Below are 16,741 nucleotides of genomic sequence, written 5' to 3' on the forward strand. Positions count from 1 at the left end.
GGTGTCGTCGCGTTTTCAGCAAAAGCGCAACTTTGACTCGTGGGCTGCGGAGCTGCCGCGGGGGTTTGGTGCACGAGTGTGTGTGTGTGTGTGTTTCTGTTCCTGCTCTGGAAAGGCCAGCGCTACGTTAACAAGGGGTTATGTTATGCTGGTTTATGTTAAACCAGATCACCCCCTAACATGTGCGGAGCCATTCATCTGTGTCACCAAAACCCAAGAGAACATCTGACATGGACTTTGAAACAGAAACAGTGATCACTTACAAATCAAACATGGCACGCTCTAAACCGATTGTGCACGGCAATCTTTTCGAGAAAGGACAACTAATTGAACATGATAAAGTGTAAAGTTAATTAACACCCTTAAATTTGTTGATTACTTTCACGGGATTATATTGTTCGTGGAGGAGCAGCTTTCTGTCCCAGCTGTCGCCTTTTTAGCGAATGTCGCTGGTAAACAATAGAGACACCATAACAAGTCGTAAATGGTCCCTGTGACAGCAGCCCCTTGTGAGGCTGCATCTGTAGAAAATGATTAGAACAATTGCATTTTAAAGACGGCTCACATTGCAGCCCGGTCCCATCGGCCCTCTTCTTTATCTCCGCTGATGGCAGACTGGTTAAAACATTTAAGTTCTTTTGAGCAAATTAAGTGATTTACTAGGTTTTAGTTACAGGCAGCAGAATAGCTTCATAGGTCTGGCTTTGATGCTGATTTTTTGTAATAGGGAGGAAGACGAGCCCTTTGAGTGGTGGTGGGTTGGGGGGGTCTTTTTGTGAGAGTGCTCCGTTTACTTCTTTCCTGGAAATAGACTGAGCATGGCAGGCATTGTCTATGCCTTGCTATGAAGCAAGCAGAAGAAATTGACACACTATTTACATTTTATAAAATAACTCATCTCCTTGTGGTTATTTTAAATTTGTCATCTAATTTTAAATATTCTGCTTTTATGTCCGGTAGGGATTTGTAGCTGCTTTTGCCTATATGTGCCTTTTAATTGGATTTCTATATGCAGCAAAACAATAGTAACCTTTTCAGTTAATCTTTTCTTGTGTATCTTGATTTAACTTTTTGTGAGTTGCAAAAGACAAAGTATTTCACATGAGCTGGCAGGTACTTAAAAGGAACTGCTTAGTCCTTAAAAACGTGCACAAGATACACAGATGCAGGCTCTCAACTTCAGCCTATCTGAAAGAGAGCAAACATGACAAGAAACTGCTTGTTTGAGGCAACTACAGTCGCGTAAGCTGCATTTTTGCAAAAATATCAGAATAAAGGACCAGTGTGCCCTTGCACTTCCTGAAGCCTCACCGGCAAAGCCTCAGCTCTTAAACCTGAGGGTGAAACATTGTAAAACCAAAGAGAAGATTAAAACTCTAGCACTGTTTTTGTTGTTTATTTTTTATCCAATTTAGTTCGCAAAATTCTTTATTCAAATTGCACAACAGATTGCATGTTGAATAGAAAAAAAATCACAAAAATAGATGCTTTTTGCCTAAGCTTCTTGATGTTGTAGCCCTCATCTCCAGCTTGTCCTTAAGAGTCTCTGAAGCAGCTTATATTCACATTGTTTCGGTTTTCCTTCTCAATTTTGTCAGCAACAATTTTATTTTTATCTGCAGGTGCAATGCAACAGTTCTTGAAATATTTTGGCACAGGGATATGCTTAGGTGCTCAGTGTTTTCAGCAGCGTAACTGTTTCCAGCTTCACCACTGTGATGGTGCTGTAAGGCGTAGCCTTAGAATATCACTTCTTTTTTAACTTACTGCATTCTGTATTTCTTGTGGCAATGTAATGAAACAACGCAAAAGCAGATACTTTCATGTAGCATCTTCACATTTCTAGCAAATTGTATTCTTAATAAGCAAACTGGTTGAACCACACTGCTTTTATTGATGTAGCTATAGAGGTATAGACCTTTTTTGTTTTGTTTTGATTTGGTTTTTTTTCCCCAGTATGTTAAATGCTGTTGTAATAAGCAATTAAAAGTGCGTATGGAAGGGCATGGTGGCTACTGAACTAGGCTGCCTGGCCTGGAAGCTAAAACTTGAGGTCATCTCCAAACTGTTCCAGTATAGCTGCAACCAGTTGCCGTTGTCGTATGAGGGCTCCTAATCCTCCATTCACATTTTCACCTAAAATTTTGATGCTCTGTATCAGGTTCACTGGGCAATCCATTGGGAATCAAAGTGGGAAGTGTGTGGGTTGAACTACTCCTTGCCCCACAAGTAACTCAGCCAGATGTGACAGGATGCTTTGAAGAGTGGTTCTTTATGTACCTCTTTTGATAAAAGAAATCAATTTTTCAGATTTTTTTTTTTTTCCAAAACCTTCTAGTACCCGAGTAGAAAGACCATCTCCATGTGGGTATGTCATACTGCAGCGCTACTCTATAATTTATCACCATGCTTTTTCCCAGATTAGTTTTTGTTGCATGCTCCCTCACTAGCTTGATCTCTTAGCGCGTTTATCTGCGAACCTGCTCCTGTCAGTTTATATCTCTGGGAAAAACTCTGCTGGTGTTATGACCTACTGACTTGGGGTAGAGCTACTCTGTGGGATCTGCTGGTGTGACCTCCTCAAAGGATTCTGCACACAGGTGTGGGGGCATCATCCCAGAGACGTGGAGTGTAGGACTGCAGCCATGGGCTCCAGCAGCCTTGCTTTGCAGAGGAGGAAACCTTACACATGTTAATCACTAATACAGTTTCTCAGAAACCTATTCCCTGAGGATGAGAAGAGGCTTTTTGTATTTTAGAAAGAACAGATAGATTCTGAAGAACTTGTGATCCTAATCAAGGGAGTGGTACATAAAGCACTGGTTGTAAGAGATCTTTAAAAAGCAAAAAATGAAAACTAATAATTAGCTTTTTTTTAAATTACATTAGCTGATCTGCTTTGTCCCTTTCTCTCTTTTGTGTTGTTAGAAGTTGATAATATTTTACTGGCCTGTGTTGTTGGTATGGAATCTGTGATTGTGAAATAAAGCTGTGCATTCTTGTCTAATGATTTTTTTTTCTATTTTTATCTGAAGTTACAGTTCTTTTATTCGTAGGCTCCCTGCCATTTTTTTTTTTTTTCTTAAATTGCCAGGGTTATAGGTTTGCTGAATTGCTTGTTTAATTCTGATAAAATAGCTGATAGTTGGCAAGGACCCTAGATGATAAAATTTACCATGAAGTAAACAGGTTTTTGTTTTTAAAAAAAGAATTTTCCAAGCCTTCTGCATTATACAACAAATTGCTCTTTCTTTCTACTTAACTAATTTATTTTTTCTACTTGAAATGTAAGTGTTTGAACAAGTGAGAGAGTGCAGCTGTCAGAAGATTAACCAGCTGAAAACTATTGTCAGCATTAATTTTGCTCTAATAAATGACTCTCTGAAGCTATTTAGCAGTCTGTAATCTAGATACAAGGCTATTGACCTATGATGGATAGTACTGGATTTTGTTTGTAAGCTTTGACTTAAATTGTCTACTTAATTTGCTGCAGGTCAGATCACAGGATTAGTGGTAAAGGCCATTATGTGGTTTGAATAAAAATAGCTAGAGGAATGGAATGAAAATCATTGTGTTTATTAATGTAGCAATCTTTGCGGTCATGTACGTAGTAAACTGTTAGCCAACAAGATGACAATGACCTGTTTGTGTTAGCTCTGAATCTAGGCTTTGCTCTTAGCCCAGTTCCTGTGAGTTGCCCAGGGAGGAGTCGTTCAAGTGAGATTAAGGATTGGCTGCAAATATGGTGTCTCTCAACCAGAGCAGGAAGATCTTTACCACTGTAGATATTTCAGTACCTTAACAGTGTTGTTCCAGGAGCAGCAGAATCCTAGACTGATTATTTTTAAAGCTGTGGGTCTGACTGAGTTCTTATGGATGCTCCAGTTCTGGCCTCACCAGTTCAAGATAAGCATTGACTGGAGTGAGTCCAGCTAAAGGCCACAACAATGATGGGGGAACTGGAGCATCTTTTACGAAGAGAGACCAAGAAAGCTGAGACTGTTTAGCACAAAGAGAAGGCTCAGGGAAGATCTTACCACTTTTCTACTGTGAGAGTAGTCAAATACTGGAAGAGTTTGGCTGTGGAGTCTCCATCCTTGAACATATTCAAAAGCTGACTGGACATGGTTATGGGCAAGCTGCTCCAGCTGACACTGCTCAAACAGAGGGGATAAACTATACAATATCAAGATGTCCCTCCAACCCCAATAATCCTGTGATTCTGGGTTGTAATATAGATTGATCAACCACTTCATCAGTGGGAGCCTGTTTCCTCTGTTGCCTGTTTTCACATAATGGGTGGGTATTTAATTTTTGAGATCTTGATCTGTCAAATTTGTCTGAAATTCTTCAATGACTTCAAAAGATGGTGGATGTGGGGGAAATAAATACTTGACAGATACAGAAAGTGGCATTTGTAGACGTAGTCACACAGAGACAGTGCATCAATTGAAATTTTTATGAGAAAGCAAACAAAAATTCTTCAAATTCTTCAGTGTGGGGAGCTGCAGTGTAGCTGTCCTTGATGTTGGAAAGGAAGTCCAATACTGACCACCTCATTCTTTACCTGTTACACAGCATTTATATGGACTTAAGGCTTTAAGTTAAGAGAAGCTCTGATTAGCCTGCTATGGTTGCCTACTTTTAGCAGAGCTTCTTGTGCACAAACTTGGTTGCCATGATGTCTTCGTTATAACCTTATTTTTTTCTCTTTCTTTTCTTTTTATTGCATAATTCCAGTTATTCATGGGGAACAAGGAAAGCAGAAATGTCCTGTTTAAGTGCGATATACTTCTAACAGAAAAACTTTTTTGCTATTTGAGGTTAGATTGCAGGGAGTTGTTTGGTTTTTTTAAAAAATAAAAAAGCTCTATCTTCAACTGATAAGCTTGATAAGAGTGCATTTTCATTTGTCACTATACAGCATCTAGCTCAGTGAAGGCATTTCCAGTTACCCTCTGGAAACTATTCCAATAAAAACATTTATTAATGTTTATTATGGTAGCTAATTGGTGACAAAGAACTGTGAACCATAGCTGGAGAGCAGCCTGACTTACAGTGGAAATAGAATCATCTGCCACATGGAAGAAGAATAAGCTGTTTTGCTTGGACATTCTGTTTGTAAGAACACTGTACCTCGTTGAGCACGTTTAATTTGAAAGCAGGTTGTTATCTGCAGCTGGACATCTGAACAGGCCAAAGTTTGATGCATAACACAAAAAATTTATAGTGGCTGTTCTTCTTGCTGAAGTGAAAAATAGTGAGGAAGCTGATGTGTTCATCAGTTTAGGCCAAATTTTCTAGCAGTTCTACACATTAAATGTCGGGGATGAAGAGATTAAGGATGTATGAGTAATTCCTATTAGAATTAGGCTTCTTTTAAGGAATAAAATATTTCAGGGAGGTGATAAATATCGCATGAAAAATGTGCTGGTTTTATGCTTAGGAACTGTATAATCAAAGAACTATGGTGTGTGCTTACAGACCTGTGTTAAAGATGGGACAGACTTAGAGGAACAAAACTGGGAGTTGTGTGTTTGTGTATGTATGTGAATCATTTTTACATTTCTTTTTATGTAGTTCTTTACATAGTTGTATATGTGTTAAGTTTTATATGTAGGAAACTAACTCATTTTCTCAAATTAAGTAGAATTTTGCTTCAGACTAGAAACATAATGAACTGTGGAGATTCAGAAGGCTTGGCTTTATATGCTTCAATTACAGGAAAATCGGAAAGCATTGATAGCCTAGGCTTGGAAAAGCTGATAAAAGCAGAGTTAACTTTGAGCAGTAGTTTCTTAATAGTCGTATGCAATTAGTAGTTTGATAAAACAGGTATTTTATTTAGTAATTGAGGTACAATGAATTTTCTGGGGTGCAAAGTTGCAGGAAGGATTGATTGCTTCTTCATGTGGAACTATAAAGAGTGGCATTGCTGGTTTTCCATAAGTCTTGTTTATCCGCCAGCATGTCTGAAAGATAAAGTAACTTCATCAAATGTTTGAGAATTGAGATCTCTGATTTGGTAAGTACTGGGACACAGACTTGTTTTACATAGACTTTGAGAGGTTCATCATAAGCGAAGCTTTAAGCACATAAATTTTATATCACCAGACCCTTACTGATAAGATAAAGTACTTAAGTTTTTTTTAGAATAGTGATATTAAATCCAATGTTGTCTTGATTCAGGTGTTGGAGCTGCTCGAGCCGGAAACCTTACTTTCATGGTTGGTGGAGTGGAACAAGAATTTGATGCTGCCAAAGAGTTGCTGACATGCATGGGTTCTAATGTGGTCTACTGTGGAGAGGTCGGAACCGGACAGGTAATGCTTCCTGAGGGGTTACTAGTTATCTCAGTCTAATGTTGTTGCTTTGTTTTTCTTTAATGGTACCTACTCTTTTATTCCAGAACTAAATGCATGATCATGCATCTTCATACTTGTTTGCTTGTTTATTTGTCTTCAACCATGTGTTTATAAACTAATCTCATGGCACTTTTCTCCAGCGTGTTGTATGGCTTAACACCAAAACATCTGACCTGCTGCTTTTCCACATTGGCTTGTTGAGATTATACTTCTTAGAGAACACACATTTTAAATTTATTTATTCTAAATTTATGTTCTGAAGGACAAAGAGCCCTTATACTTATACTTCACTTATACTAAGTGAACTACTGTACTAAAAACAAAATCCTAATCTCTGAAGGAACCATAAGGCAGTTTTCATTGGCTTTATGCTATTGTAGATCTGGGCTTACTGGTGCTACCTTTAGAACAGAGCTGTCAGAACATATTTGATCATACTGTCCCGGACCTAGTTAAAAGAAGATTCCTACATGTTAACTCAATAAAAATGCAGAAACTAATTGATGGTTTAACTTATTTTCAGGCTGCAAAGATCTGCAACAACATGCTCTTGGCCATCAGTATGATTGGAACTGCTGAGGCTATGAATCTTGGAATCAGGTTTGTTGGATTTTTGTATTGAATTAAAGCATTTTTCAGTGTTAACAGGTTTTGTGTTTTGCAGTTGACTTTCACTGAAACAGTGATTAGATAGCATAGATAAACTCTTGCCAGAAATTCTCTTCTGAAGGCATTAACATGCTAAAGGGATTCTTAAACTGAAGTAGAACTCTTTAGAACAGGAATATTCTTTTGTATTGGTTTTATAAATTGTTGCATTCTCCATATGAAGTTAATAGTTTATTTATTCTCATGTAGTGCAGTGTACAATAATGTTTGTCTTGCATTATAAACATGCAGAGGTAATAGAGAGGTAACTTTTTATTTCTATTCTAAGCTAATGTACAGTGTATTCAGAGTATTATACTCCTGTATGGCTCTTGTTGGCTTTGTTTACTTTGTTAAATTGTTTCAAAATAAATTGCGAAGTAAAACTTATAGTACAGTGCATATACCAAATTAAGGTCAAAGCATAAAAAAGAACATCTGCCTTCCTGTTTGACTTTACCACTGCAGTTTTTCCTGACTGCCAAAACTCCTGCTTTGTCAAAAAGCTGCAATATGCTCCCCTACACTCTTCTTAATGCTGAGTACTATTTCTTTTCTAGCAGGTGATGCACCTGACTTGTAAGTGCCAGTACATTCAAACAAAATTATTTTTCCTTTCCATTTATAACCTATTTATCTTCTGTGGTCTCAGATTTTGTTTTGTTTTCCGATAGGGTGCATGCAAGTACCAGTTCAGTATCAGAGTACTTGAACCATCATAAATTTTCTTAGCAAGATCTAAATCATTTGCAAATTTATACACAGAAAAGTCCTATGTTTGAAGAGATTATCTTGCAAATGTGTATCTCTTAAGGGCTCTTCATGGATTATTTATCTGCACAGTTGCATTCTTAAAATTGGCCTACTAAAACTACAGATATTGTAGATACTTATCAGCTGGGCTTTAGACCATGTGCTAATGTGGATTTGATACACTATAAAAACAGCAAGAGGGCATCAAATGTTTAAATAAATAAAAAATAACGCCTGCATGTGCACACATACACGAGGCAATGTAATGGATTCACATTTCCTCTTAATTACCATATCAAGATGCAGTTGTTTTATTGAATTGCCCTTGTCTCAGATGTTAGACTATCTTGACCTATTAAGTTGTCATGTTGTAATTGAGATAAAAGAGGAATTTGCTTTGCATCAGTGCTAATTGGTTTATCAATATCCTGTACCATTTACATTTTAAAATTGAGAGTCTGTAAGAAACTGAAGCATGTCTGCATCAAGCCATAATAAAAACAGTAGTATTGTATACAACTCTTATAATCCACTGTAGTGAAAAGCTTTCATCACACTCTATTTTAAGTCATGGTTCGCTTAATAAAGCACATGCATCTGATTTTTCATTATATTTTTATCTACATTTGTAAGAATGATTAGAGTTAAAATTGAAGATAAAATAAGAGCTTTGGAAGACAGATACTCTGCGCATGTAAGCCCTGTGCAGAATGAATTGAGGTTTGCAGATTTTGCTATACGTTTTTATGGATAATGTGCATGTTGCAAAATCCTGTAGTGACTTACTGTGTCAAACCAATACACAAAGTACATATAAACTTCACAAATAAGAAATAAAAGCATTAAGTGATACTGTCCACAGCCACAGGCTATTTCTCATTTTCTTTTTGCTGATCATCTTGATGTCAGTGACTTTCTTTAACCAAGTCCTGAGTTCCAGTGAAACAATGTCTAATACTAGCAAGATAAAGCTCAAAAATGAAATATTGCTCGTACCTGGTTTATGTTTAGGTCAGATAGAAGTTGCTGCCTGTCAGGCAGTTTGTGGTCCCTTCAGAACTGCCTGCACAGACTCAGGGAAGGGCTTATGTGGTGACACAAGATAGGACAAGGTTCCTTAATGTGCTCGGGATACAAGGGACCAGGAGAGCAACAAGGGCTCTATGGCAATAATCTCACTGCAAAATCACTTCTGTGCTTCCAACAGCAGAGAAACTCATCTCTACAAGAAGGGAGTGTGGTAACACCCAGATTTATGTCAAAAGCTGCAAATACCCCTCTTTCCCAGACAATTTTACTGTATAAGGATTTGTACCTGCTTGCTTTTTTAGATATATAAAGCGGAAAGACAGTAAAAGAATTTTGTCCTCTGATGTTGAGTCTAAATGTAGATTCTGCCTCTAGATCTGGTCTCTGTGGGTGCCCCCGGGCTGTAGATGGAAGACATCAGCAGAAAGGGGAATCAGCAGTGTAGAGAGGGATATGTGCCCCAGCCTGGGGGTTGATTAGCCCTGGGCACATCCCTACTGCAAATTTTAGAAAGAGTGCCCTGAAAAAGAACTCGTGCAAGAGCACTGTGGCTTTGCTGTTTTCAGCGTGAGGCTATAGCTAAGCCTTCTAAAGGTTAGTAATGACATTTGAAAGCACTTACCTTGTTTAAAACACCAATGGCAAAGTCATTTTTAGCTGTTACAAGGGTCCTAAAGTTTCTGCTTGAATATTTGCAACTTCATGTGGTATTTATCTGAAGCACCTTGAGATGGGAAATTCTCAACAATTCAGCTACTTCGGTTGTTACACCTTAAAATGAGACCAAGACATACCTTTTTTTGTGAAATGTCATTTCAATTTTTCTGTTTGTTCCAGACTGAACTCTTGGAGGAGTGTATGAAAATTTCAGTATGTTATTTTATCAAAGCTCAGCAAAACCTGAGTTTTGAGCAGTGGCTCGAAGGGATCCTATTTTAACCATTTTTTGGTATGCATGTCCATTGCTGAGTTTCTGCTTTCAGTTCATTAGGAATGTTATTGAAGAAGCATTGATTTGAGGGAAGCAATTGTTTTTGCTCTATTATAAGTACAGTTAATACATGGACTTCTTTTCTGCTTATAAGGGAGAAGAACATTTTGGTAATTGTAAATTCACACGCGCATGCACAAGCTCTTGCCACGTCCAATGGCAAGTTGTTATGGGGACTGGCAGACTGTCATCATTTTGATAGCTTGAGCAGTATATCTCTTGAACAGCAATGGAGCTCTTATGCAGAGAGTATCATATGTTCCCAGCCAATTTACAGGGAAACAGCAATAACATTTTATCATGGTTGAGAGCCCAGTAGCTGCTTCCTATTAAACTTGCCCTTTCAGATACCTGTCTTGGATTAATTTGTTGATTTCAAATGGAAACTCAGTCTTCTCCACTGAAGCATGACTTTCTAGGATAGACTCTCACTGAATGACAATTACTGTATATCCTAGCTGGTTTCAGACCATTACAAGCTTTGGGCACAGTGGAAGACAGAGGACTTCTTCAGTAACTGATTTTAATATATGTCTAATTTTAACTGTCAGTTATATATGCACCAGTGGATGAATCCTCAGAAAGATGAAATGCAAAGCACTTCTAACTTGCTCTTATTAATGATACACTTGCTGCAAAGGAGAAAAAAAATTAGGTTCAGGTCTCCTGAAGAGAATCTGCATGGTGTTTAAGAGCAACGAAGTTTGAAAAAGCAGGGATTTAAAATGACACTGTCTTCCTTCTTCTTTTCCTAGAGCAAAAATATGCCAGATCTAGTGCAGGCAATATTTTACATATCTGTATAATACGCATATATCTTTTAAAGTATATTTTCACAGAGGGGTAGTTGGAACACTGTGAGAAGAGCATTCTTTGGGAGGGTTATATGCATTTTGAAATAATAAGCTCTCTGTCTTGCGGTGTACTCACAGCTGTAATTACAGGCCTCTGCACGCAGCTAGATATGGCACCATCAGGCACTACACTGCTAAAAGTACTGATCTGGATGTAACAATGATGAGGAAACAAACAAGCCAAGAGATTTCTTTTGGCCAAAAAAGCAACCTCTGTGTATTCGAAAGCTCCGACATTGTCTGCTCCCAATGTTGTTTTTTTTAGATGACAACAATAAAAGCATTTCTTCAGAGTGCTTCTCCATGAAGACTTCGATGCACTATAAAAGATAGAAGTGCAACTAAAATACTGTGAAAACATACTGGTGCTGGAAAATACATTTGTTTACAATAAATGGCAGTTGAAAGAATTCAATTGAGTTAGAGGGTTGGAAAAAAATGGGGAGGAGAGTAAAGCTTGATCCCATTCAGGCCAGCAGGAGACTTTCCATGGAATTCCAGGAGCTGCTGCGGCAAGTTATAAATAAGACAGCACAGCAGTAATGTTAAAAGCTACCTTTGCGGTACAGAAAGTGATTCTGCTTTGCATTAGGAGGGCAAATTTGCAGGAACATGTGCTGTTATGGGAACAGGAACCATGCTGTAGGGCCCACTGGTTTTTCAAATCTGAAATGCCTACTGGAATAAATAGACATAAATTTTACCAACTATTCTATTGGTTAAGAGCTTTACTTATCTATAAATTAAAACGTTGAGCACTACAGTGTCTGGAATCCGTGTGAGGATGCCCATGGCTATGGAGATCTGCAAGAAGTCTGTGGTGCAAGAGCTAATGTATTTATAAAGGTTAAAGCTTAGCTGGAACTGTGTAGAAAAGGCGTTTTATTTTTAACCTGTTTGCCTGTCCACAGCAAAGTATGTTTTGCTATATCCCTTTCAAAATGTCCTTTTTTCATCTTGGATTGTTATTGGATATAATTCCCTTGCTTTCTTCTTTGTCATGACTATGACTGAACATTTGTATAGGGCCGGATAAGCTGCTGCTGCTCATTTTTGCTATAAATGTAATTCATGTACAATTACACTTGCAACTTGATATTAGCATAAATGTGAATCCATAGGAGGATTAATTTTTAATAGTATGGAAGTAGTTTCAGAGTCCACATTGAGCAGCAGTTTATGCCATCAGCTCTGTGATAGAACAAATGACGTTTCTACTTGGACAAGCTTTGTTTTATCAGGATCAGTAACCTTATCAACAGTTGACCCAGAACTATAATGTATGTTTGCAAATAGATAACATATGTCACAGTGAGAGGCAGGCTTGCCTCATAAGCAAGAGAGTGTAATGAAGATTTAATAATAGCAAAGCAAAGAATGTGCAGTTACATATCATAGTAATGTTTTTTGAGAAGTATAGTGGTTTTGTTCACTTACTAGAGCAAGATCATTTCCATTATCTTGCTTACATCAAAAATGCACTAGTGTGCATGTAAACACATTGCACAAGTACTTTCACACTGCCACACTTGCTTGTGAATTTTTTGCTTTATTCTGCTTTAAAGAATATAATTTTGATATGAAGAACAAATATGTGACCTAGTAGGTAGGAGAACAGAGAACGTGTTTTAGTAATTGAAATACAAGGGAACCGCTGTTCTCAGACGACCTTTGTTTTGCTTGTACTTTCAAAATTGCTAGGTGAAGGGGATTTGCTTAGTGCAGAAGGAAAAGAGCTCTGAAATCCTACTGCTTAAATGGTGAATTGATGCTCTTTAATTTAAGATACAGCATCCCTACCCCCAATATCAATACTCTGTCATTTCTCATGACTTATAATAAAGGGAGAGAAATGACGCTGGGGTCCTAAGATATAAAACAAGTCACCCATGTCTTGTGCATTTTGACATTAACACTTCTCTTCCTTGACCTTTGACAGATTAGGCCTTGACCCAAAGCTGCTGGCCAAAATCCTAAATATGAGCTCAGGTCGCTGTTGGTCAAGCGACACGTACAACCCTGTTCCTGGAGTGATGGAAGGAGTACCATCTGCTAATAATTACCAGGGTGGCTTTGGAACAACACTCATGGCTAAGGTACAGAATACTTGCATGTAAAGTGTGTACTGTTGCTTCTCAGTTGTGAACATTATTCTCAGTGAAAAATTACGATTTCAGGCAAATATGTGTGCATGAACAGAGCAGAATCCAGGCTCTTACTGTAGCTCTAAATTAATGAGTTGTGTAGGGGCTGTTCCTTAGCCTCCAGCGTCTTTCTAGCTCCTATTACTGCTGAGCCACTCGAGGAGATTTTATGTGCTGTTGTTTTGAGTTCTGCCTTAATTCAGGAGTCCTGGTGGACTTTTGGATATGGCAAGAGTTCAGCAAACCATTTAGGTGCCTCTTGCTGACTAGAATTTAGGACCCTAAGCTCAAGAGAGCAATTTGGGGAAATCCAGGTGACCTAATTAGGTGTGAATAGTAGCATAAGCGTCTAAGATTTTGGGCCCAATCTCTTCCAAATACCTTAAACTGTGCTATTGAACGTGCCCTCTAGCATTCCCTTCCTCACTAAGCCAACTGCTTATGTGCTTGTCTTTCTGCCTGAGGCCATTTGGAATGCAGAAAGCAAACAGGTTTCAACCCACACCCCGGCAGACTGATGTTCTGCGGGCATCTGCACCATGCTGTGAGCTCTCCCAAATTGTCTTTGTTGGTGGCAGAAGTAGTGCTTCTTATGAGTAATAACCTAGTAATCTAAAGTATTTGTCCACAAAGTGGGAGATCTGGGTTTTAGGTCCATCTGAGCATGAAGAAGTTGTAACCTAAAGCTATCCCATCCCAGGAGAGGGCCCTTAACTGCTGTGCTCTTGGCTGTTCTAGGAATATCGCTGTCCTGAGTCACTCTGTGGTCAGGAAAGCCAAGCTCTTAGAGGCCAGAGGAAAGTAGGCAAGGAGGTCAGGGCTCTGCATCCCACTGGTGAGGACACACAGTTGGAGAAACGAGCAATATAGAACTCTGACTCTTCAACTACTTCTGCATTTAGCACAATGATTGCCCAAAGTAAATTATAAAACCAGCCCTGGAAGAGATCTCTCATCTAAATATGTAAGTGCAGGAAATAATTTCACACTGAATATTAGTTTCATGGCGATACTATTCCATGACATGATTTAAGCTATGTTGAATAACAACAGGTTTCACAAAGAGGGTTTAGAAGAGGCTAGGAATATGTCATGGAATATCTTACTGTAAGCGAGGTTAAAGTAACTGTTCCTAGATTTATCAGGGCAACAGTATTTCAACAGAATTGCTAGACAAGAAGGAATGATCTGCCCTGATGCAGTTGAAGAATATTTTGGATCCTGTGACATCTGATATGTATGTTTTTCCCTTTTTTGTAGATCTTGAAGTCATTCAAGGGTAATAGGAAGAGTAACTATAATTCTGATTTGTATCAGAATGACCTTTATAGAGCCGATTTACAGATCGAAGTGACATTTAGAGAGTAGAGTAAGATCTTGAATTTCCTTGTGCTAATTCAAATCCAGACACACAGAAAGTAAAGACCTGTCTTGTAAGTCATCTCTGAGAAGCCAAAGGTGCTCTTAGCAGTACTAGAGTCTCTCAGTTCTTCCGTATCAAAAATTTGTTATTTTAAAAAAAGTAAAATCACAGCAAATTCTATAAACCACCGTAGTCCTGGATGGACAGAAAATCCAGGCACTTCCTAGTAACACTTGAGAGGTTCTGTTGCAGCTTTCTTGAAATGTGTCTCTAGCAAGACCTTATAAAGGCAACCTTGAGTGCAAGCATTACTTTCATACTTAGACAAGAGATCTGTTTATACAAACAGGCCCTTGTTAGCTTTTCCTTCTTTGATTCGTTTCAAGTCTGATTCAGCTTAGAATTCAAGACATCCTCCAGCCTAGCTTGTCATTTCCATCCAGCATGCATGCAGCCAACTATTTCTAGCTGACTATGGTTAGCTAACTTTGAGTTCTAGCCTATTTACTTCAGATTATAGCTCTAGTTGATCAAGGACTCTCAGAGGGCAGGTTTCAGATTCATCCTCTTTGCAATCTCTCCTCCTTTTTTTTTTCCTCCAAATTTAGTATTTTAAAATGCAGTAGAATTATTCTCTGTATCTTTTTATCTTCAAGACTCATAGCAGACCCAGGACAATCCCCTAAGGGATTCTTTAATACATCCTTCCAGTTAGGCTGCAAACCATTCGTATTCACAAAGTGGCCTATGCCTCTCATTTTGCTATTAAATGGTCACATTCAGTAAATATATGTAGGATAAGTGGCTTCAATTTCGTTGTTATTCAAATCCCTCCTACTTAATTTTTAACCTGTTTTTGGAAAGAAAGATGTCGTCTTACCAAGCAAGAAAATGATGCCATTAGAACCTATGTGAAATGCTTAAGTGAATAGCCAGGGGACTTTTGGGTTTGGAGATGACATAACAAAGAGGGGAAAGAGAGTCTGAGTTTTGCTACCGGGTTATATAGTGATCTAGAATTTTAAAATCCCTCCTCTCTGGAAGGAGGTTGCATGCCTTGCAAAGCTTGGGGTTTTTCTGTTGGATAACAGTTACTGTTTTAAAAATGAAGAACTAAACAAGGCTCACTTCTTCCAGGACTGAAATTTTAAGGCTGGAGTATTGTATTTGTTGGCAGTAGAGTTCTCTTCACAATGGAAGCCAAATAACCTATAATATGTACACGGCTATTTATATCCTTGTTGTTTCTCTCCTGACTTTTTCTCTTTTTTCTTTCCTTCCGTTCTTCCTCTCTGCCCTATTCCTCCCTCTTCTCCCTCCCCACAGGATCTTGGCCTGGCCCAGATTTCTGCCACCAACACAAAGACACCAGTTCCTCTGGGATCCCAGGCACATCAGATCTACAGGATGATGTGTGCAAAAGGCTATGCCCTGAAAGACTTCTCAGCTGTGTTCCAGTTTTTACGTGAGGAGGAAAACTTGTGAGCTGTCCTTTGGAAATGGAAACAATAACAAACCACATTTTTTTATCCTTATAGCTCGTTTGAGAAGTTATATGGGTTTAATCAAACACTGTGCATACTGATCCCATACAGACTAATCATCTTTGGTTGTCTAGATCACAGCGAACTCCAGGGTTTTTTCAAAACTTCGAAAAAGCAAGCCAGAGGAAAGGATTGTTTGGCAATTAGCCAGACAATGATTTCTTTTTTTTTTTTTTTAAGAACCATCAAAGATTTTTTTTCACTAGATGCAATAAATAAATATTTTTTTTTATGAAACACTTAACTGTTTGCATATAAAATAACTTACATTATGGCTACAAACTTAGTTGAATCTTGAATAGTAAGAGAATGTTATATAGTGATTTTATGATATATAGTGATCTATTAAAATAAAAAATGAATACTTTATGGAAAAAGGGAAGATTTGTTCAATGAAGTCACAAAGCTTAAGATGGATTTTTTTTTTTTTTCCTTCGACCTACCAGCCTTGAGTTGATCAGTAGTGAATTTTTCCTTGGGTTCAGGTTGCAGATTAAATTCATAGGCACGCATTTCTAAGTGGAGAGCTGTTACAGCATGTTTACCTGATAGATTTAGTTAAAATAACAGAGTGTGTGTCCTTCCTGTAAAGCTCCGTTATTGTATTTTGCTAACCCAATTTTATATTTTCTTGTATTCTATCACACATTTTCAGAACTTAAGAACAGCACTTACCTGAAGTTCTAACAAAGTGTACATTTGTTTTAGGTAATTACTGAAGTATTTTAAATCTAAACAAACCCCATTATTTTGAAAAGAAATAAAAATCTATACTGGTAAATACTTGCTGTATGATTATTTTCTTTTTGTTTTGATGCCCTCTTGTACACACACAATTAACCAAAAACTTGTACTAAGCGGTCTGATTTTTTAATTTGCTTGGTTTTCTATGGATTATCTTGCAAAACCAAGATTTTCAAGAGCTCTGGTTGTGAAATGCAGATGGTAATATACTTTCATATGTATTACCTTAACCATCTCCATGGTCTTGCAAAAATACAAGTATATACTTGGCTCTATGAATATAAATACTCGTGTTGATTTCACTAG

At 37.9% G+C, this 16,741-nt stretch overlaps 1 protein-coding gene across 1 annotated transcript in view; it reads left to right on the forward strand.

The window, feature by feature from the left end:
• Positions 1-16,474, forward strand: part of HIBADH (3-hydroxyisobutyrate dehydrogenase) — a 71,794-nt gene extending 55,320 nt beyond the window's left edge. The window contains exons 4-7 of the mRNA XM_014937923.1: positions 6,190-6,323; positions 6,889-6,965; positions 12,580-12,736; positions 15,474-16,474. Of these exons, the coding sequence (XP_014793409.1) occupies positions 6,190-6,323; positions 6,889-6,965; positions 12,580-12,736; positions 15,474-15,632 (527 nt within the window). The 3' untranslated portion in view covers positions 15,633-16,474. The remainder of the gene's footprint in view (positions 1-6,189; positions 6,324-6,888; positions 6,966-12,579; positions 12,737-15,473) is intronic.
• The last annotated feature ends 267 nt before the right edge of the window (positions 16,475-16,741 follow it).

This window comes from Calidris pugnax, unplaced genomic scaffold, assembly GCF_001431845.1.
Source record: "Calidris pugnax isolate Ruff unplaced genomic scaffold, ASM143184v1 scaffold11, whole genome shotgun sequence".
Lineage (NCBI taxonomy): Eukaryota > Metazoa > Chordata > Aves > Charadriiformes > Scolopacidae > Calidris > Calidris pugnax.